This window comes from Pelecanus crispus, chromosome 9 (assembly GCF_030463565.1).
Source record: "Pelecanus crispus isolate bPelCri1 chromosome 9, bPelCri1.pri, whole genome shotgun sequence".
Taxonomy (NCBI): Eukaryota; Metazoa; Chordata; class Aves; order Pelecaniformes; family Pelecanidae; genus Pelecanus; species Pelecanus crispus.
Window position 1 is genome coordinate 31774454 of NC_134651.1, and position 22946 is coordinate 31797399.

A 22946-nucleotide genomic window follows, 5' to 3' on the forward strand; every position below is an offset into this window, starting at 1 on the left:
CTACCTGTTTAGATTGTCGATGAGGTCCCGCACATCGCCAGGCAGAATGACCCGGTGCTCCCCCATGTCTCGGTAATTCCCAAGCACGCACACTGGAACGTGGGTCGGCACTTTAGGAAGCTCCCTCAGAATATAGTTAAATGTCCTTCACCATAGGAGAGAGATATACAGGCAGATGAGTGGGAAACATCATCCTGTGAGCAGTTTCATGCACAAATCACAGAAAAAAAAAAAAATTTTTCCGAAATCCTTCCAAGACTGTGGCTTCTTTGCCCTCCTCAGAGAAATATAGTAACTGTAAATATGTTTGTATCATTCTTTATTCAAAAACAACTTGACTAGTTCAACAATCCACTTCCACCAGCAATCTCACATCTCCTACAGCGATATTTCCCCCAGTCCTACAAAACTATGTGGGGTCAGAAGAAAAGGATTCCCTCTCTTCAGCTGTCAATGGGCTCACTGACCCATACCAAACCTGCGAACCACAAACTTAAACATAAAGCATGAACCCTTACCACCTCCTCTTTCCACTCTGGCTTCCATATGTCTCTCACCCTCCTCAGCAGATGTGCAAAATGAACAGTTCATTCTGTACATTAATACAGCCTAGGGCTTCTAAATAATCCTTACTAATACCAGTCTTCCTGGGAATTTCTCACTAGCATTCCCCTTTCCTTTTTGCTCTGTAGAGCATGAGTTTGTAACATGTCCAGCGCACTTTGCACCTGCGATAGCACTAATTATCAAGCCTCACACAGCAGTAGGTCAGAAACTGCAGTACACAAGCCCGCAGGGATATGGCATCTTTGAAACAAGCCCAGGAGAGGAGTATATTAACACATGTCAGAAGATAAAGCTATTATTTTAAGGGATACAGGCTTGCTTCAACTCATTAGGCTGGTTATCAGGTCTGGAGTCCATCTGGGAATCAAGAGGTCTAGAAGCCATTTGTTTTCACTAAACAAGCGAGAATCACATGGTGCATGCCACTGAAGACGTCTTACCACTGTTTGGTGATGTCAAACATCATCACTACACCATTGCAGTTTTTATAGACATCTAGGAACTGTGCATCCAGAGCCATTTCTGACTCTGCCTGAGGAAATAAAGGCAAAAGAAGCAGTAAATAACTTGATTCAACTTCAGGCTTGTACAGAACACAACTGATACAATGCTGAACAGGCAAAAACTTTCTAAAGTGACAGCCACTATAAGAAGTATCTGTGGATTTCACATGATCATCATTTAAGCAAGATACCTGGTGGTTCACAGCTTCCACTGCCCACAGGAGCAGGATGTGAAGCACCTGACAATCTCTGAAAAAAACACGACTGACAGCAAATACTAAACCCCACCCCCTCCTCTTTCCCCTGTGCTCCCAAATCCTGTGTTGACAAGATAACTCCATATAAGCTACAGGATGGAGGACAGAGGACACAGCTCCCATTCCACCTCTTTGCCAATCCAAATATTGACTGTACTTCTAACGCTTCTGGTGCATAAAGCCAGGATGTAGTTTCTACTGAGCCTCTCCTGTGCAGGGCTGAAAATATTTATTAGTACCCGATTTGTTTCTCATCACTGGGACTCTGCATGCTGCAAAGTACAGTGCTGGTCACAACTCAACCTCCGAGGCTCCTGTTACAATTTGGTGCCTATGGAACAATTCTCACTCATTTCCCAGGAGTGGAAAATGCACCCACATTGCAAAGGAAGAAGCGGCTGTGATATCTGTTCTCATAGAGGCTTTTTCCCATAGGGGAATATTTTTAAAGAAAATTCTCCTAATCTGACCACACAGATTGAGCAGGACTGGCACCCTGGTGAAACAGGTTACTCTTCACTGCCCTGACCCATCCGCAGAACCAAGTGCTCAGCCCTCTGCATATCAGTGGTGCTGCCTTTCCCATCAATTTCAACAAAGTGGTATTGAGCGAGTACTAGAACACTACCCGTGCACTGAGACCCAAAGGGCACTGACACATGAACAGGAGCTCTTTAAGAGCTGCAGCAGAGATCATGGGATCAAGGGCCTTTAAACTGAATTTTTCCTGAGGATTAAATCATACATCTTTTGAAAAAGATGCCACAGAAGTACACTGGCAGCCCAAATGCGGTTTGGGGAACATGTTAGTATGGTCTCCTATGCAGCACTTTATTCTACAGCAGAAGATCCAAAGGAGACACATTTATGCAAGAGCCTTGAGGAAGCCACCCTGTTTACTTTTACATGCCAGGTAGCACTTCTATTGTCCCTTCCTCCTCCATATTTCAAAAGGTGTTAAAAGGTAATTGTTAGCCCAGTTTTAAGAAGCAGTCAGAGAGCCTATTGAGTGCTTATGGCATCAAGTTACTTCTTCAGGTCTCAAGAAGTCCCTTACAAAAGGACTTCCTGCCACTGATGAAGTGCAGACAGGTACAAAGCTACCAAGTAAACATCTAGGGCACAGTCATTCCCAAAAGACAGAATGGAAAACAGCACAAAAGTTGTGGTGAGGGCATGAACAAGGATAAAATGCACAGACAAAAGAGTGAAGAGCATCAGGGATCACACTGCCCCTCATCCACCTGCCAGGCTGGCCTTAAAGCAGAAACAAATATAGAACTTACTCTCCATGGACCAAAGGTGGACTAGAGGCCTCCCACTAAGAGGCAGACATCTGCATTCAAGGTGACTCACCTCCTGAGGGTCATTTTCCAGTTTCAAACCATCTCCTCGCTTTTTGCATTTTCCTTAAAAAGAATTGTAAAAAAAACCAAAAGCATTACACTGGGCAGAGAACTCCAGGACAGGTCTGGGCAGGACCACAGCATTTTGAACATGACCTTAAAGCAGATCCAAATTCTACTATAAGCATGGGGAATGAGGAGGGATGGGACAGGTATGCCTTGCTGAAGAATACCAGCTACCCTGTTCAAGAATACCAGCTAGTCTAATTCAAAGATGAATAGGAAGAAAGTCTGGCGTAGCTTAAACCATGCTCTTCACAGCATAAAGTCACAACAACTGAATAATACAGGGTTTGGTGCACTCCCTGACCACAAAAGGAAGCTGGCTTTGTTGTACTTCTTGTTGCATTAGTGTTGAAAAAGCAAAAGATCGTGGGGCTGAACAGCACAACTACATATGCAGCCTTCCTGAGAGGTGCTGCGACATTGCTGTGCTATGTCACTGACCTGAAGCAAGCAGTCTTGTAAATAAACGTGATCTCAGAGCCTATGGAGTGCTTTGGGCTGACTTGCGACCAAAAAAAAAAAAAAAGGGGGTGGCAGGAGGCTATGAGAATTTAACAGCCAAAAGACAGACAGAACTTATACAAGGGGAAATCCAAGCAAAATCAAACAAACTTTGGCGAGGGGGCTGTGGAGAAGTAGAGACAGCCTACACATGCATGAAAGGCCAGAGCCAGAGGGTCAGGTCTGGTCATCACCAGCAAAGGTGCAGAAAGGAAATCCTCCAGAAGCATGATCCAAAGCCACGCGCTCTAGAGACATGCACACAAAAATAAGCTAGAGGACAGTAAGACTGATTAAGCACACAGAAAAGTGCAAGAGGCAACAGGCTAAACACTTGGAAAAGACACTAGAAAACCTCTATAGAGACCTGTCCTGCAGTCCCACAGACACGATCCCATCTAGAGGAATCTACAGGTTTCTCTCCAACTCATCTGCTTCCTCTAAGGCACATGCTAAAATACAGCCCTTATACTTAAAGGCTAGAACTCCTGAGATTTCTCCCTTTCCTTACAACTTCAATAAGCACTGGATAAGTTCACAAACTGACATTTTAAAGTACCACTGGCATTTGACTCAGCATCCCCAGAAAAGGAGTCTGTGTTTTCAAACCTCAGGCTCCCTGAAAATTTTGCGTTACATCAGTTACACTGTAATCATGTTTCCAAATCTTAAAGCCTGCAACTACAGCAAACAGAGAAGATGACGCCATGTATCTGTACCTACGATTAGCAGAGTTGCAATCAGCTAACATGATTTTCTGGTGTAGACACTCCGCACTAAGGATTGCCAGGAGTCTCACTATGTAAGAGCGAGGACATATTTCACCTACTGCCAAAGAAGCTTAGTGTGGACATACCCTGAAAAAATTTGTCCTTGCCCCCCAGGTATTGTTTAAACTCTATCTATGTACAGCAGTTTCCAGAGCTTTATCAAATGATGAGTGCTGCACAATGAATACCCTGCAAGATCTGGAGTTATGTTCTACAGATACCAAATATCTTCCAGATGCTACTGACAGCAATTAAGAGCTATACTTCTGAATTACCTTTGTTCCTTATTTTCCTAGTCTAAATAATGATGAGTTAACTAAATTATAATGGCAGAGACTTGGAATTCCTTCTCATAATTTCTAGAAATTCCCTGTGTCACTGACAACAGAACATGTTGGCAGCTCAGATGCACCCACAAAAAACCCTCCCATTGACTCTTTAAAAGACTCCGCAACACTGGGCACCAAAATAGCTTCCACCAACTATTCAACTCCACTGATTAACATGGAGTGACTACTTGTAAAATTCATGGTTCTGCCAGATGCTTCATGTGAAGTAGTGTCTCATTCTTTTTGCACACAGGTCAAGGATAAATAGTTATGAAATACAGAGTTATTAATGCAAGCTTTAACGCTGCAGGATACAGCAGGTGACTCCAGTCCCTACACCCTGACAGTGTGTCTGGTGGGCACTTCTGTGCATCACTGCAAAATGTTTGCCCCCCTTGTGTCATCTTACTGTTGACATCTGAAAGTAGCAGCAATATTAATCCTGATCCTTCCCCATTCATGCAATGTGTTTCCCCAGAGGATCCAAGTATGATTCTTTCCAGCACAACTGAAGGCGTGGGATGTCTAGGACGTGCATGCCTTTTCCCACTTCAATTAAATTCATTTCAAGCCAGTGGCATTCGTGTAGCCTCTCTGAATGTCAAAACATCACTGTTTCTGCAGTTACTGCTAAATTATGCTTGGCATGACCTGAATTTCTAGGTATTGAAACAGAAGCACAAGCAACCACAAATACTTTTCATAGGTCCTCTCATCCTGAGCAATCAAGGTGTCTTTCTAACATGGACACATTTACAACCAATGCTTTGAGACTGAATGTAAGACTCGCACACCTCTCCCTGCTTATGGCTTTATGTGTATGTATATCAAGAGGAATGAGTAATATTCTTACATGATGCTCATCACTGCTGTAAAGGAGGTCATCTATAAAGGAGTAACAGAGCTAAAAAGCGCATGTGTGTACATATTCATACACAGTGTCTATTTTTGGAACCAAAACTGCAGGATGAGCCAGATAAAGGCAATATGTATGTAGTGAAAAGATACAATTCAGCCTGTAAAGGCAAGTGCACAATGAAGATTCTGTTGTTATATGAACAAGGTCCTGTGTTTAAGGTTGCACTGATGTGTCATCTAGGAGCCTCAATTAGAAAGCAAGCATCTTCATGTTGCAATTGCTCAGTTTCTCCACCTAGAATGATGACTGCTCCTTATTTACAGGCATAATAGCAACACTGAATCCAAATAGCCTTGCAGCAGTGCCCTGAAGTCTACAGGAGAGTTCTTACTGAGCACCAGAAGATGGGGTTCGTGGCTAGCACCTGATAGCCTCGGGGCCTCTATGTACCATCAGTTTTGTTGCAGGATAACAAGGATTCAGTACAGCTTGCCAAAAAATGCTGTCCACAGTGTGAGGGAGATGCTTCTATTTGCCATTCAAAAATATGCATCTAGTATATTTGCATCCCCAGTGTTATCTAAGTTATGACATCTGAAAATAACAGAAATATTAATTCTGATCTTTCCTCCTCCTTGCAGCACACCTCTGGGAGGGAGAAAGGTGAAATGGCAGGGAGAGGAAAGGACTCTCCAGTATGAAGGAAAAAGTTTATTCTACTTTGGGGGCAACAAAAAAAAAAATTATTTGATCCCTTCAGTTAGTGCCTGGTAAAAGATGCAGGAACCAAACTAGCAGAAGTTACAAGACAGGAGATCAGAACTGTTCTTCAGTCACCGGCATTCAAGCAGCTTCTTTGCATTCAGGATCTGTTACAGCTTTATGACCTGCAGTAGTTACACAACTTGCTGCAAAGCCAGAAAGATGAGTCAGGACTGTGACTTTTGCGGAGAGATATCTTTCCTATGTTCTACTAGTTCCAAGGGCAGCAAAGGAGACAGTATTTACTACACACACCACACAAAATTCAATACAATTCATAGCTGGGGGCAAGCTCTACTTGTTAAGATTTTAACAAATGGCATCATTACACAAATGAGCCCCACTCTCTGAGCAGGCCCAAGGAGAACACAGCAGGCTGCAAAGAAGCCCATACTCCAGTGAGTGTGCACTAAATAAAGAAATCCCAGAGAGTCAAGAAAAAGGTAAGAGGAGCAGTACAGTATAGCGGTTGCCATTTCCCCCTGTTTCAGGGCACTAACCAACCACACAGGTTTTAAGCTTTCACAAAAAATCTCCCCACACTTCCAAATTAACATCTATATGCTAAACAAATGACACCAAGGCACCAGCCACCAGCCAGGCAGGGCCAACAGAGCTGCTTCCTGCATTCCTAAAACAGTCTGAGGGAAAAATCAAAGCGCACTGCTGAACTAACAAGGACAAGGAGGCACACTGCTGGTAAGCACGAGGAGAAACACCACTTAGTCAAACCACATTTAACTTCAGTGCAAAAATGTACATGAAGTTTTTCAGGGTGCAGCTTATTAAGTTTCCCCAAATCTTCCTGTGCACGTTCACACTGAGACATGAAGAATGGCAGCACTGCATAGCAGAGAAGAGGCTGAAGCTGCTTTACAAGACTAAAGTTGAAAACTGCAGTTTATGGATACATCTTTTAGACAATCTAGCTGCATCCCCACATCAGGCTTTCAATGTATTTTCAAACATCTTAATTGAAAGAGGTCTTAATTTTCTCTAACAAGGAACAATTCTTCCAAAATGTGGAGACACTGGCAATAAGATTTAGCCTGAAAAAGAACGTATGTTGAAATGCATGTTCAGAACATGCATTTTTTGGCAGTTTCAAATGCAGCCTGATAAATGCAGCATTCTGCAAAACTCTAGATATGCACATTAGCCAGGATCTGATAGGCAAGGAAAAAAAAGGAGGATCAGGTCTTGTCAGCACTATGCTGCAGCAGCACTGGATACTTCACTACTAAAAGTCTACAGTCTAGATTAGTGTCACTCTCACCAAAAGCATCACGCAGGAGGATTTTTTGTCCTAAGCATACAGAAGGAAGAACAAAAATGTCATGAGATAACATTAAGATGAAAGTTAGATATGAGCAAGCTCTTAATGGTTAATTTGCACGTTTTTCTAAAGCTGTACTTATCAAGAATCTGCAATGCTACGGCAATAGGAAAGGATTTGATTTTGTTGCATCATGATGATCTGAATTTTTACACTGCATTGATTAAGTACATTTGATTACATAAAAATACCTATCTGTGGTCGATAAGTAGGGATCTTAACAGAATGAGTTTCATTTCAAAAGAATATAAAGTGGAAAGAAGTGAGTCCCTTGAGATTTCTAACACATGCTCCACTGTCAGAAATGAAAGCAGTATCAGAAGAGCTGTTATCAACATCTGCACATATCAAATCCGATCCATTTTGCCAAAAAAATAACAAGTCTCTAGTTGAGAAGATGACTCTGCTCAGAGAAGCTATTCACAGAAATAAGTGCTGGAACCACATGATTCCCAAATTAACTGTGTATCTATTCATACCAAAGTTGCAAGGCAGCAAGAAAACAGATGTTTTGCTCAGATTCCAACCCTGCACATGTTATCGCAGGATATAAAAGCCAAACGGTAATCAGATTGGCTTCAGCAGTAACTCTGAGCTAAGTAAGGTTTTGTCTACACTGTGAAAAGTGGGGTTTAAAAGAATAAAAAGATAAAGCGCTCAGGATTTTCATTTAAAGTTACTGGCTCAAATTTAACCTAAAGGCTCCATTATGCATCTGAACTAGGGCTGCTATCTTTAATTACCTTTTCTTTTTTACTATTTTAAATGCAATTTAACTAACATGAAAAATTAAATTTCTCCCTTTCCCACCCTCTATTGTACTTTTTATTTTTCGGTGTTAACGCATGTGTAAGTTGCACAGGTAGTACAGCAGAGGTAGTGCACCTCGGATGCAGTTCTGCTGAGGAGTGCGTGCCAGCACAAATTCTAGCTAAGGCTGCAAGAAAGGCAGTAACAGCCAAACCATAAAAGTTTAAGTTTCAATGACTGGTCAACAGATCTGACTGACAGAAACACACAACCAAGGAGGACAACCCACAGAGCAAGAGATGCTCACGTATAAAGCTGCTTTCCTGACTACAGTTGCACCTTAAACCAGGAGCCTGGTTGGTACAAAACACCTCTTAAAAGACAAACAATATGTGCATCTGGGGCAATGGAATGGGCTGTTAAGATTTACATCTGAACCCCAACCCCTTCTAGCAACGGATTCCACTGCATCCAGATTTGCACTGCATCCAGATTGTGTCTTCACATATGTTTTGGGGGTTTGTTTTTATTTTTTATAAAATAGAACTTTATACTCTCACAAAAATTGAAAACTAACGGAAAATGTATTTATACATCACAATACTTTCCTTGGCTAAACATTTAGAAAAGATTTTAGATTAAATATATTGCATTTTCTGTCCTAAGTGAATTTAAGTAATTAGCTTCTCTTTTATCCTTCCCTCCTGCATACATTATTCACCACAGATAACATTTTATCAATTTAACAATAGCATTCCTTTACAAAAACAGCTCAGCAAGAACTTTTATAAACAGAACAAAGAACTCAGTAGCTGTCTAAACATATATAAAACTATAAAGGGGAGAAGATGAAGTTTATTATAAATTTCAGAGAATCAGAATACACTAAGTAGCAGGCTACTTCATCTGTCATGGAGCACATGAAACAACTGCTTCTGAATATTGGGTTTGATGGGAAGTTCAGATTCCAAATAATGGGCTCTAGCATAGGAGATTCTACTCTCCTTTCCATATTTTTTCAGGAAGTAACATCCATGTACTTGAAAAAAGTAAGTATATATATATAAAGTAGAAGCAAGCAGGTATTTCTGAATTCCATGTATGTTTTTAATTAAAAGTGAGAAAGAACAATGAATCTCCATTAAAAAGGAAGTTAGAAATCTTACCTTTGTCAACTACATCCCAGACTTCAACTTTAACAATATCGTCAGTGGCTAAAAGCACAATAAGAACACAAAGTGTTAGAAGAGGGTTTCAGTAAAATGACCAACACTCAACGCTCACCACAGAGAGCCTAACCCAACACTCAACGCTCACCACAGAGAGCCTAACCCAAAGCCAACATTGTCAAAGTAGGAGATGAATGTCAAAAGAAAAGTAACTCTTGAGTGAGTTAAAAGAAAACCCAAATGTAACAAGAAGGCAGCCTGCTGTTGAAGGTCCAAGTTGTACACCAAAACTGTGCTATCTAAAAAACTTCTTAAAGACTCTTACTCACATAAGTGATAGCTAGATTTCCTTGATCTGGTGTCAGATTTGAAGCATGTTATAAATACTTTGTGTAGATTCTTTTCATAACATACAGAGGTTTCCATATTCTTTCAAAAAACATATTCATTTAATTTGGAGAATAAAATCTGGTCTACGAGCAAGGCATACAACTGAAAAAAAGGAATATACTTATTTAAGAAAGATCAACCTTGCTAATAGCATCTTTATGTAAACATGACAAACAGTGCAAACAGTCCTGTGGCTACAGAAATCCATTCTCTCTGCAAATTTCAAGTTGCATTTTGTGAAAAATAAGATATTACTAGCAATTTTGCCTCTTAATGAGCTGCAGCATCGGTAAATTATAAGCAGCAACATATATTTGCGTTGATAAAATCTGAAGCAAGACAACCAAAATTCTAACTACAGAGACACTACTGCTGCTACTTACAGCTACAAGCTTAACTTTCAGATGGCACAAAGGATGGACAGCTTTGGTTAGATGTTTCTGTTGAATCCAAATAAGCAGTCCAGTCTTCATTAAGTTATTCTATGAAACAGTTGCTTTTTGGAAATACTATAGGCTACAAAGCAAAAGCTTGCACTTGAAACAGCTCTGAACATAAAGCAATAGAATAGGAGGATAATGTCTCAGAGTAGAAAATAATATCATAGGATGGCATGAGAATTTAGCTAAGCATCACTGTCAAGCCAGGAAACATTTCCTTTATAGAATTCACTGTTGGCTTAACTTAAATGTTTCAAAATATTGTAAAGACAAATTATGAATAAAGGAAAACTTTGATCCCCTGCTTCTGGAGAAAGATCCTTTTTTACATATATGCAAGAAGGAAAATCAGCCTCTGTTTTTCCTCATAGCAACTCTCACTTATCTCTCACTTTGCCAGCAGGGCAGTGGGGCACAGGACAAACAGGAGACTTGCCCAGGCTCAGCCCAGCCAGTGTATCACAGGCTCAGATGGGACTGAAAACACAACAGGTGTACAGTAGTCTGTAGTCCTAAAACCTCTGCTCAAACCATTACACTCCCCAAATCAATTCTGCCCCTGAATATTTCTACAGACCATCAAGCCAGGTACAGCTAAAGTCCAACCACTCCCCATTACTCACTTGCCTGGCACGCAGCTGTACGTCCAGCTACTTACACCCAGGCACTGGTACAGCAGGGTGCTCTCCCTGTGACATAGGCTGCTCAAGTCTGGTCCGTTCACGGTGTGCTGTGACCCTGCAGGTGCTGGGACACAGATCAGCTAGTGGAGGTCTGCCCCCAAATTCATACCCTGCAGCCAGGACTGGCAGTGTTGCTGCTGTCCATGAAGGACAAGGGAACAGAGAGCAAAGTCAGCAAAGTCAACCCTGGCACCTTTCAACAGTCAAAACTTTCTGCAAAAGGACAGGATATGTTTTCATTTCTCAGATGGCAAACGTTGTAGGGGCACAGGTGGAGTCCAGAAGGCTGCTTGTTCTTTCCAGCAGCACCATGTGAAGCAGCACATAAGCATTAAAGAAAGGGTTTCCACAGAGAAGCTGGAACCCCATTTCAGAAAAGTAAGCCCTTGGGGTGACGTGCAGTGCTCTCCTAGGAGGTGACCTGGTACCTAGCACTGGGACTTTGCTCCTGAGCTCCAGAGATCTCCACCTCCTTACCCTAACACCAGATGCACCCTCAGTTAAGATCTGTTCTCCTGCTGAGTAATTTCTGCAGTCCTGAACATCCTGCTGAGCAGCAGGACTCCCAGATAGATGAGGAGTTGAACCGTTTGACCCAGAAAGACCTGCTCTACACTCTTTTATCTGAGGGGTAGCACAGAATTTCACAAAGAAACTGACGACACAAGATCCAAGAAAACCATTTTTCCACGCGGGTTTTTTTTCCTGTTAGCACCAGTGCTCCTGCTAGCTCCTAGCCAGTAAGTTCTTCCTGTTCATCACCAGCTCCATTCCTGATTATCCTGAACACACAGGAAGATAATTACTTTAGTGCTGCTGTGTTGGCTTTGGTATGACTCATACACAGTAGCATTTCACCTTAACGGCTTTGGAAGGCATGTTGCAGCAAAAAGAGTGCAAATTCATTCTTTTAGCTCTGTAACTTGGATTAGCATACACCGTGGATCAAACCACTCAAAAAATCTCTACTCAGCTGCTGTTTGGCTAAGTACTCTGTAGCCAGTGGCACACTAAGACATTGCTTTCCCAAAAAGTGGTGGAGAGGTGTGAGAAGACTCCAATTGCAAGAAAGCTCATTTAAAAATAAGCATCATTGCTTTATGGGTGGGTTCATCACCAGGAATTCACAAGCTCTCAGACATATTTACTCTTATGTAATTACATGATTCACTTCATATGCTCTGCATCACAAATCCTACAGAGCAGAGCAGCTCTGCCATCCCTCACACCCATCTATAAACCATCCAAAGTATCTGAACAAAAGTATTTGCCAATTTTTATTTCAGACTCCCTTTCTGAGACTGCCAAACACAGAATAAAATTGGTGACTAGTATAATCTAAAAAAGCGTACGTTAGGGTCAGGAATGGTAACTCCTTACTTGGACACAAAAATTACAAATATCCGTTAGAGAGACAATTGGCACAGGAAAGTAATTTTGTTCATTCTGAGTAGGAAGAAATAACTCAAATTCCTCTACCTTTATTAATTCCTCCAGTAAAAAATTTCTGAAGATACAACAAGGTGGTTTGTTCCACATCTAAACTGTAAACCTTCTAATACTAGGCAATGTAAGAATCCTTCAACATTTGACAGCAATTTAATTAATATCTGTAAATATTTGCTGCCAGCTACCTCATAATGTTTATTCAAGGTAGTTTGAGACCATGATCACAGGAAAAACAAACTTTATTTTTCCTCTACAGATTAACTCAGCCAACAGGGCGGTAATTAGATCTGAGCCAATTTATCAGAGTGCCCACATCACCCATCTTAGATGGAAAGTTTTCACAGCAGGAAACATACCTTATATTGTTTTAAAAAAAGGAGGTTATTTTTTAAAACAGGTTTTAAGAAGGTCAATGGAGAATTTCCTATACTGCTGGAAATTATTACTAAGAAAATAATAGGGTGGGGTTTTTTTCATTTTTTACATTTTTTTACAATGTAAAAGAAACACAAATGAAAGGCACAATTTCATGTATAGCCTTCCAGATATTTAGACTAGCTCAGCAACATTTCAGCTTGAGAAAAGTGCATCATCATATGTACACATTGCTGTCAACTCTAACCAGCAAGCTCTACAGAAACATATCACATATGATACAAGCACCAGAAATAACAAATACACCTGTGGTTACCAACATACAGCAAAAGCCAGCCTCATATGTAGCTGTTTTCTACCCCAGGATTGCATCCATGTTGAAAAAGCCAGTGCCTAAGCTTCAGCTCAGTAAAAGAACATAGAGTCCCTCAAATATACAGAAGCAAGTGAGATGACTGGATCTTTCTACACATGGAACAGTCTCCAAACACATTTTTGCATGTATACTAGAACCTGTCTACATGCATTTTGTATATCTGTTCATGTACACAAAAACAATTAGGTATGAATAAGCCTCTTAGAAATCAAATGGCAGACTCCCAGGCTGCATTTACAAACAGCACTTGTATTAACTATGATGATTAGAGAGGAAACTGAACTCCGAAGTTTTTACCCATGATATTGCAGAAAACCACAATTAACGTTCAGCACACTCTTTAGACTTGGATATCTAAGAAAGAGGTATTTCATTTCTTACTCTGATCTAAGTCTGTTTAGGCTGAAGCATTCAAGTTTGATTTTGGAGATAGTTGCCATCATCCAAACAACCTGTAAGCTCTGTTCACACCTCAATAACTGATGTGCTGATATTCTGACAGAGAGGAAGAGGAGTGTGGGGGAAGGATGCCACAACTAAAATACAACATGCCAGAGGTTTCACTCCAGATGGGGAACACCACTGCATGAACACCGCAGATCTGTCAGTGCCTTGTGCCAGTTGATAGGCAGAACATCAGGAAGATGGTACCCAAAATAAAGGTACGTTATGAAGAGGCTTAGAACCTAACAGGCACACCTTTGCATCATGGTCACCTCGAGAGTCCCCATGAAAGAATGTGAAAACCTGTGACATCAGGCTCAGCTCAGCTCAACATCAGATCCTGAATGAGAGAAAACCCCTAGTTGCACTGAGCAAGGATGACCTGTTTCTCTCCCACATCCAAGGCAAATCACAACCATCCATCCTAATAAACCTTTCAACCTTCATCAAGAGAGCACTGACTCATGTGGAAGCCTGTCTTCATAAGGACACAAGAATCTCCAGAACTCTGCTTACCAGCTCCCTGTGAAGGTACAACAGCAGCATCTGCTCACTCTCCTTGTGCTGAACCCTATGAAAGCAACAGAGATTGAGAGAGCACTGTCCCAAGGCTGACTGCTGGCATGCACGCCCTGTGGCCCCGTGATCATTAGCACGAGACTTGGGCATCATGGCATCATCCAGCAATATAAATTTGATTGGTGAATTAGACAAACAACCCAATTTGGTGTTTACCCAAACCACATAGGTTTTTTTTCCAGCCGTGAGGAGACAGAGTACCTGATTCAACAAAAGGTCAGAGTGGTGCAGATGGACAATGTCTGATAATGACAAACTAACTGCTGACTTTTTTTTTTTAAAAAAGCAAAATCAGTCTTACAGAGCAAGTTCGTATTGAATCAGTAGTTCACCCCACAAGGCTGTGGCATTTTTGAACAGGAACCTGAAAGCCAGACTTAATGCACTGTTGAATCACAGCCTTATGCAATTTCAATGCCTGCAGTGTCTTCTCCAGGAGAGATCAGGGCTTTCATACCTACTTTATACTGTCAGAGCAGATGGGGAAAATAAAAAAAAATTCACACCTCACCTCTCAGACTCAAACAAACACTTAAAAAAGCTACTGATAAGATACTTCTGTGCTTCAGTAAGTCAGTCTAGAGTTATTAGTACTACAAGCATTTTTAAAACATCACTGTCACCAGTTACAGGATGCTCTTTATATTTTAATTGGTAAAAAACTAGTTTGCACCATGCTATTCACTTCTGCGCAACACAGTAACACTAAAAGCAGGGTTAGCCTCAGAGACGGATTTCCATAAGAAACCTGTTTTCATTAGGAAGTCAAGCATATCACAAATGTTTCAAATCTTTTGGATCACCTATTAAACACTTTCCTTGAATGGCAGCTTCCAAAGACCTACCCTTTAGCACTTGTAACACATAGTTTCTGAGTGAAGTTATTAAAAACATGACTGAGAAACTGTGAATAATAAATTAAAATAACAAGTGTGATGAGAGACCATTTTATCTCCCAGGCGGACACAGAAGAAAGAACCAAATGAGGCTGCAGTGGAATTTCTGCCCCCAAGGCACTGTCTCATGACTGTCACTCCCTCCACCCTCTTCCATCTTACTTTTATAATTCCAGTGGATGCTGGTGACTTGGATCTCCTGAGTTGGAATATATTCCTCAATAAATTTCTTTCCCTGCAGTCGGTGCCAGAGTGTGGTTTTCCCAGTGTTCCTGTCCCCTCGGATGACAATTTTCACTGGGGAAAAGAGCAAGCAGACAAATAAAGTTGATTAAAAACAAATCCAAGAATGCTGTGAAAAGCATGCTAACTTTTTACAAGCATTATTCAGATGTAATTAGTTCTCCCATATTACACAGGCATGATGGGGTTTGTTAAAAAACATGAGCCTCAGTCATTAAAATTAGTGTTTATTCAGCTACTCACACTAGCTCAGCAGAAAGAACCAACATCAAGATTGAATCTTCAGAATCTGCACAACTTCAGCCAGCTAAGTCTCTGCTCCTTCCATCCTCCTGCCTTCTCTACCCCTACCTAGACCTTACTCCCACTCTGCCATACCCCATTCCTTTGCTAGCCTTTTATGCCAGGCTTCTCCTTCAATTACCTCCTATATAATTCCTATTTCTCCTTAAAATACTTCATTCCTTGAGAAAATAGAATCATAGAATCCTAGAATCATTTAGCTTGGAAGACCTTTAAAATCATCAAGTCCAACCATTAACCTAGCGCTGCCAAGTCCACCACTAAACCATGTCCCTAAACACCACATCTACACATCTTTTAAATACCTCCAGGGATGGGGACTCAACCACTTCCCTGGGCAGCCTGTTCCAATGCTTGATAACCCTTTCAGGGAAGAAATTTCTCCTAATATCCAATATAAAACTCCCCTGGCGTGTCTAGAGGCCATTTCCTCTTGTCCTATCGCTTGTTACCTGGGAGAAGAGACCAACCCCCACCTTACTACAACCTCCTTTCAGGTAGTTGTAGGGCGCGATAAGGTCTCCCCTCAGCCTCCTACTCACCTCCTAGACCCAGTTGCCCACTGAAAGCTCAAGGACCAGTTCTCAGCTGAGCCAATTAGGCAGGGTCCTGCATTCAGAGATGCTGCTCCCTATATCCCACAGGGGTGTGACTCTGAACCTTAGCACTGGTGAAACCATTCTTCTAGGATGGTGCTGGGAGAGCTGAGAGGCAGCTTCTGGCAAACATCACCACAGAGTTCAGCTGTCATTGCCCTCAGCTATCCTCAACTTTCTGGCACTGGAGCAGCATCCCCTTTTCTGGGGGAAGCAGAACAAGACTCTGTATTGCTCTTCAGCTGCTCCAGCTCACAGCCCAGATGGTCTCAGGTGAGGAGGCAATCCTTGGCAGGGACAAGGCAGTTTACGTTCATAGGGTTCTATCTTAAACTGCCCCTGATAAATTCACCAAATTGCCTCTGTTGATGGCCACAGTTTGATTCAAATTAAATCAAAATCGGTCTATCTTACATGCATTAGAAACAAGCTAAACTGAGCCAAAACAAGCATGCCCCTTTGGGGACATAAACACACTTAAATAACAGTGAAATAAAACCAAGAGAAACTGAATCTCTGTGTGTCCTACGTGTGTCAGAGGGACAGTCTCTACCACAGGAGCCAGCCCTTAGCTGGTTTTAGGTGCAGGTGTGCTGATGGCACTCAGCAAAGGCATTCTCAGAAACTGCAGTCTCGGGTAAGGGCACAACAGCTCCACTTCCACTGACTGGACTCACACCCAGCTGCTGAGGCCACTCAGCTATCTACCACGATGTGCCTGTGCTTGTTGCGCACATATGCTTGTATCAGCAGTAAAGAAAGTCAGTCAATGGAGAAACTCACTCAAACCCTCCCAACGAGTGTCCAAAATATCATAAACTACACACAACCTGGCAAAGTATCTTCTGTAGTAATTAATATCATGAACTTTCCAGAGTCTACCCTAATGTTACCCTTTTTTCTTTCTGAAAACAGTATGTGGTATTTTCTAAATTTTCTGTTACATTATGTGATTATATTTTTAAATACCATCCTTGTTTTAAGTGGCAACCACAAGGCTATTGGGAAACATAAGCTGACTTGAATAGAAACAGGAGCTATTATCCCCTAGAAAACAGGCCTCTCAGAGACATCTAATGGCAGATTCAGGTGATTAGCATTAGGTTGTGCATCATCATTTGGGCAAGGAAATCTCAGACTGAAGACTGCCTTCTGTTGTAACTCAAGAGTATTGCAGACATTTCAGACAAAAGTTTGAGATAACTTTAAGGCAAAACAGACAACATACATAAAGTCTGTGGAAGACTTTTGTCTGGTGAAATTCTGTGCTGCAGTTTCACTGTGCTTTTGTTGTTGTACACTGATAGGTACTGCTGTTTATTCTTTTACAAAGTTACTTATTAAAATAGCAAAAGGATAATAAAGGCAAAAATGAACATAGTATTTATAGGCTGACTTCACTCACAGGTCCCAGAGCATCTCTGCAGAGACAGCAAACCATTTCCTGCATTTCCTGTTGCCCTGTGTGTCATTTTTTTCCTACTTACAGATGGTGAAACAATCAATGGAGGATTCCTTTGATTTTTCTTAATTAATGCAGCAAGTCCATGGCACAGGCAGAATGAGATGTTGTTTGTCCCCTCTAAAATCCATGCCTTTCTAAATGCTCTTACTGCCTACCTTAGAGAGCCATTTTAAAATTCATATTCCCTTACGAAGTTCAGCATGAGATACCTTAACAGTGAGTTTTAAGGGACAAATAGACCCTTCATTAAATAGTCAGGCTGCTCTCAAGGTGCACTTTGAGGATCATTCCCAGGTGACTTGACTATGAGCTCTCCCCAGAAGGGGCAATCTTACCTCCCCTGGGACTTCGCTAGTGCCAAAAGCATTATTTATGCAGCTACACATGCAAGGAACTGAACTGGCTGGAAACTAACCCTGAAATTATTCCTTTTCAGTTTTCTTCCCTAGCTCAAGTGCCCAGCTGCATGACCAGTAGGAGCAGCACACAGGAGGCACAGCTGGAGGGGCAAGGAGATCACCCCCACCCCTGAGCAGCTCACATTTAGATCAACGTAGGGTGCTTGTGGCACCACTTGCTCAGTTTGAACAGGTCCAACGGCCCTTTCCAGCTTCAGCACTCTCCATGTTAGGATCTCTTTTCTCCTACATAGTGCATGAGGTTTCACTGACTTTCTTCCTGAAGAAAGAAAAAGTCTTTAAAAACAGAATAGAAAGAAGGCAGGTGATGTAAATCATTTTAAGCAAAACAAAACCTGTATTTGGGACTTTGGCTAGGGCAGGTGTACTCAGTGACAGGCATCTGCAAGACAGGAAGAGCTGAGTGAGCTTCAGGGCACAGCCAGACAGGTATATCACAGGCTTGGGCTGTGTCTGAATGTGGAAAGAGGATCAGTAATTACAGGTGAGGTTAGTACTGTTACCTATGAGACAGTAACAATTGCTGCCTTATTTTGATTTTAAGTTAAATCAGTATTTACTGCAAACATCCATAGGTTTGTAGCAAAGACAGGAGAATTATCTGTGGGAAAAAGAGTAGGGATGGGAAATAGATCAAGATGTGAGGAAAAAGCTAAACAAATCACTTTATTCATATTGTCACCGCATCAGGAAAAAATAGAGGGACTTCCATTCTCCATATGGGGAAATTGAAGCAGAGCAGTGAAGATACAGGCCCAGAGAGGAGGTCTTAGACCAGCTGAGAACTAGAAATCAGGAACTCCCAGCTCTGCTCATATTCCTCCAGGACACTGCAGCAACTAAGGATCTCAGACCCTGCAGCAAAGATCCCCGAACTTCTCTGCTAATAATCCCCATAGGGAGGGTCATAACCTTGCCCTCATTAAGGTCTTTGGGACTGTGACTACAAGGCTGCAATTCAAATGCTTTAAGCTGGTTCTGCTGCCAAAAGAAGTACACCTGATCTGCAGACACCCCCAAGCATGCTTCCCAAGGGGAACAGGCCAGACAGCAGTCAAAGCAGGTTTGCCACAAGTTGCACAAACACCTGCGTCAGCAGTAGCAGAAAACATGAGAAGGTGGGAAGCAGCAGGAAGATGGGAAGCCTTTCTTTTCGGAGTAGTGCTGAATGAAAATACTTAAAACTGCAATCAGAGTCTGGGAACCACTTCTCTAAAACAACACAAAAGACATAAGGACTATAATGATTACCAAAAGGATACATGGTATTAATTAAGATCTTTTTTTCTTTTAAAGCAAATTTTAGGCAGAGAAGTAGTAAGTGGAGGGACTGGGGGGAATTCTTGAGCTACTGACTTTGGTATTTCAGCACTGGGCACTGTTCAGGGAAGGCCTGCAGCTCACCAGGAAGAGAGCAGCCCACGCTCCAGGCACACACAGCAGTGGGCTTTTTCGGGTGGTGTGCACACCGGATGCAGTGTTAAGTGTAAAGCCCAGAGCAGAAGGTCTACTGTGTTCTGGGCAACAGGACGGATGGATCTGAACCTTTAGCACTTCCATGCCTTTTGCTCCTGTCACTAATCATCAATGGATAACTCCCAGGGAATCCTCTTGCCAGTGTAACCCAACCAGAATTGTTCATTTCACCCTTGTTTGCCCATCATTGCCTTACATAACTTTCATGTTCAAGTAACCTGGTGCCAGTACTTCCTTCTGTAATTTGTCTCATAATTTGTTCAAACAAGCACTGCTACCAAAGTAATGAGATCCACCTTGCTCTCGCTTCACTGAGCCTACTCGCTCTGGGCCGTGCTACCCTCCCTGGGCCAGCACAGCTATCCAAATGGTGATGCAGCAGAGCTGATCCAAGTTCAGGCTATCCCAAGCAGGAAAAAAAGAGCAAGTTTTTACAACAATTGGTCTCCCATACTTGGAACCGTGATCTCCCATAAACATCTAAGCCATTACATACATGGTACGGACCTACATGATTTTCATCTCTGTACCTTCCATAGTGGTCAGGGAACTCTGGTGTTATTTGGACCACGGTATGTAAAACACAGGGAGCTCCATGCAGATGATAAAGAGAGCAAATAAGGAGTGTGCGTGCTGGGAATGCAGCATGAAAATGCTTTTGTTTTGAAATAGGATGTCCCATGCAGAGGAAGTGACTGCTGCCAAGGGCTAATACTGGCCTTTGCTCTCATCATTTCATTAGAAATCTAAACCTACCCACCCTGCAACACTCTTCCTTTTGAAAATTTAACTGAGTGGGAGAGAGACCATACAAACAAGTAATTTCGGTTCAACTTAGAGGTGCATACTATCCAATGCTTGTAATCTTCAGTGCCATTAAAACACCAGACAATCTTCAGTATCACCTCAAACTGGGGGGCTGTCTGTTTACAAAATGTACTTTGACATTTGACAGCCCTGAAGACTGCTACAGCATAGCCTGCAGCGAGGCACCAAGAGCCAGGTGATAAGGCCTGTGTCCCAGCCATTTGCTGCCCACTTTATCAGCAAGCAACTCAAGACATTCTCAGCACACTAAATATATTTCTGGGGTCTATGAAAGCAAGGAAACATTTCTGTAGGACCAGTCATCGCAGCACCCTTTGGTTTAGGTCCAGGCAACTCCAGGGGAACAGAGGAGTTTTAAAGGTCCGTGTGTGTTAATGGTGGCTACAAAACACATTTTGCATTTCTCTGCTGAATGTCATAGATTTGCAGCTCTGCCCTTCCTGAGCAATGGCCCTTGTAATAACATTCCTTCACAGCCCACCTTCAGCTGAGACCATAACCTCACCGTGCTGGAATCTACTCCATCTATCCAGTGCCATGGCTATGTAGTGTACTTCAAAGCCTTTTCATAAGCCTGCCTGTATCTCCTATAAATATTATATAACAGCAATCCTGGGAAGAGTTGCTATGGAGATTGGAAAGCTTCCCTTAAGGCGGTAACAGAAAGCTGCAGTTATATTCCAGATAGGAAAACAGTAACTAGAACACAAATCCTGATAAAACAGGGCAAAAACCAAAAAGGCTTCCCAAGGCTTTCAGTAATGAGACAAACAGCAGCAAAGCTACAGCTGGTAGCTCAGCTGCTGGCATTTTTGGCCTTGCTGCATCAATGGCAAGCAGGTACACATCCACGCAGGTTCATCAACAATGCAGTTAGTGAACACTTAACAAAGAGCTGCCCCGTCGACCGCTGTGCTAGCAGGATGCAGCTGATCAGTATTGTCTGCAGCGCAAACGTTCACTCTCTGAAAAGTCAACTCCTTTCTCTTACATAATTCAGCAACTGGTATTAGCTACCTGATCTCAAACATGTACCAGTGAAGCACGTGGATATGTTCTGGTCTGTGGACTGCATGAAGCCTCTGCACAGAGGAATAGCCTTTAACTAGCAGATCTCCAGGTACGTGTTTAATGACGCAGTGCTGTATTCCAAGGCACAGTAGTTTCATCCTCACTTTGCCTTTCACTGGAAATCAAGTCTCTTAACAACAACACTGTGTTTCTGTTCACATTCATGACCAAGACACTAATTTTCTAACATTAAGCACTACTGGCATATCTAACAGATGTGCTATGGATAAAGGCATCAAATGCTCTCCTTAGTAAAGCAGAGAGCTTCAAAACATACCAGTTCAAAAGCACAGTCAATAGTGACGACACTAAACAAAGCAAAAAAAGCCCCAAACCCCAAAGTGCTAACCTCTCCCTTCACATTCTGTTTCGGATTAAGATCCAACTTAAGCTCTATTCCTCCAACATGTGTGACTTTACAGAAATTATTCAGTGCCACATTTACAAATCAGTCTCTTTCCCAACTGCCAATCTCTTGACCTTACGCAATCTGACTTCACTGCCTGCCTGGATCCACACAGACGAGCTGATACTCGCAGCGCTCTCTGGTACCATCTATTTTCAGCAAGGATGACATAACTACCGTCCCCATCTCACAATTGTTACTTTGGGATGTATTTCACATACTTGCAGTGCCCTCCTGAAACACTGTATTAGAAATAACCTTTAGTGAGCTTCAAGGGAAAAATGCAACCCTAAGCCTCAACACTGAAAGGAAAAAAAATTCTGAAAACCTTCCTTGAGAAAAGAGCGACCATATCAGTTGCAGGAAAGATAGTCAGAATGGAATTGTGTACCAAGGGCACATAAAGGCATACATCACTCACCTTTTATTAAAGCCTGGCAGGGCAGAGCTTTTCAATAGGCCTTTATCATATAACCACTAGAGCTTAATTATAAATACCATTATCCTGGGCCGCAGCAAAAGTCACCCACACACTCAGGGGAGTTACCCTCTTGATGCTTTAACTGACAAAAACTGATTTACAAGGAACTCTCTCTTGTGCCACAGTCAGCGGAAAGCAGGCAGCCGTTCAGGACATCTGCTGACTGGGGACACTGGTGCACTACAGGTTCCCCAAGTCCCGCACAGAAAGATAAAAGTTTCCCATCCCTTACTCCTCCCACGCTTCCGCAAGCTCTAAGATTTAATTGAAAACTTGGCTTTGGAAGAATACCGGCAAAAGCACCACCATGCACAACAAACGCGTATGCATTTCACAGTCCCACCGGGGTCCCTGGGCACGCTATGGCGCATCAGATGGGATGGACTGATGCAGCCTGCCTCCTGCCCAGGGCTGGCTGTGCCCCCCGACAAAACCCCCGAAGCTGGCTCCGACTCACTGTTATACTGGACTCCCTTGGCAAACCTCCTCTGCAGAGCCTGGTTCATGGACTGCAGCCCCGCGGGGATATTCTTGTCTCTGACCGGAGTCTGGTCCGAGCCCACCAGCTTCTTCAGGGCTGAGAACATCTTTCCGGTCCCACACCTGCGCCACCACCTCCAGGAAAAGGGCTGCTGCTCCGGGGCTCAGGGGCAGGGCGGCCCCGGTGGGGGCATAGGGGGAGGTCACGGCTCGGGGGGGCGCGGGTAACTCAGAGCTGGGGCAGGGCTGCTCCGGCCATGAAGGGCCTCCTGGGCTCAGCAGGGCGGAGGTGTGCGGGCCCGGCCCGGCCCGGCCCGGCCCGGCCCGCCGC

At 42.7% G+C, this 22946-nt stretch overlaps 1 protein-coding gene across 1 annotated transcript in view; it reads right to left on the bottom strand.

Moving 5' to 3' along the window:
* Positions 1-22722, bottom strand: part of RABL6 (RAB, member RAS oncogene family like 6) — a 62132-nt gene extending 39410 nt beyond the window's left edge. The window contains exons 1-6 of the mRNA XM_075716648.1: positions 22593-22722; positions 15010-15144; positions 9213-9260; positions 2684-2736; positions 1008-1099; positions 5-145 (exon numbers count right to left, since the gene is read on the bottom strand). Of these exons, the coding sequence (XP_075572763.1) occupies positions 5-145; positions 1008-1099; positions 2684-2736; positions 9213-9260; positions 15010-15144; positions 22593-22722 (599 nt within the window). The remainder of the gene's footprint in view (positions 1-4; positions 146-1007; positions 1100-2683; positions 2737-9212; positions 9261-15009; positions 15145-22592) is intronic.
* Between the last annotated feature and the right edge of the window lie 224 nt (positions 22723-22946).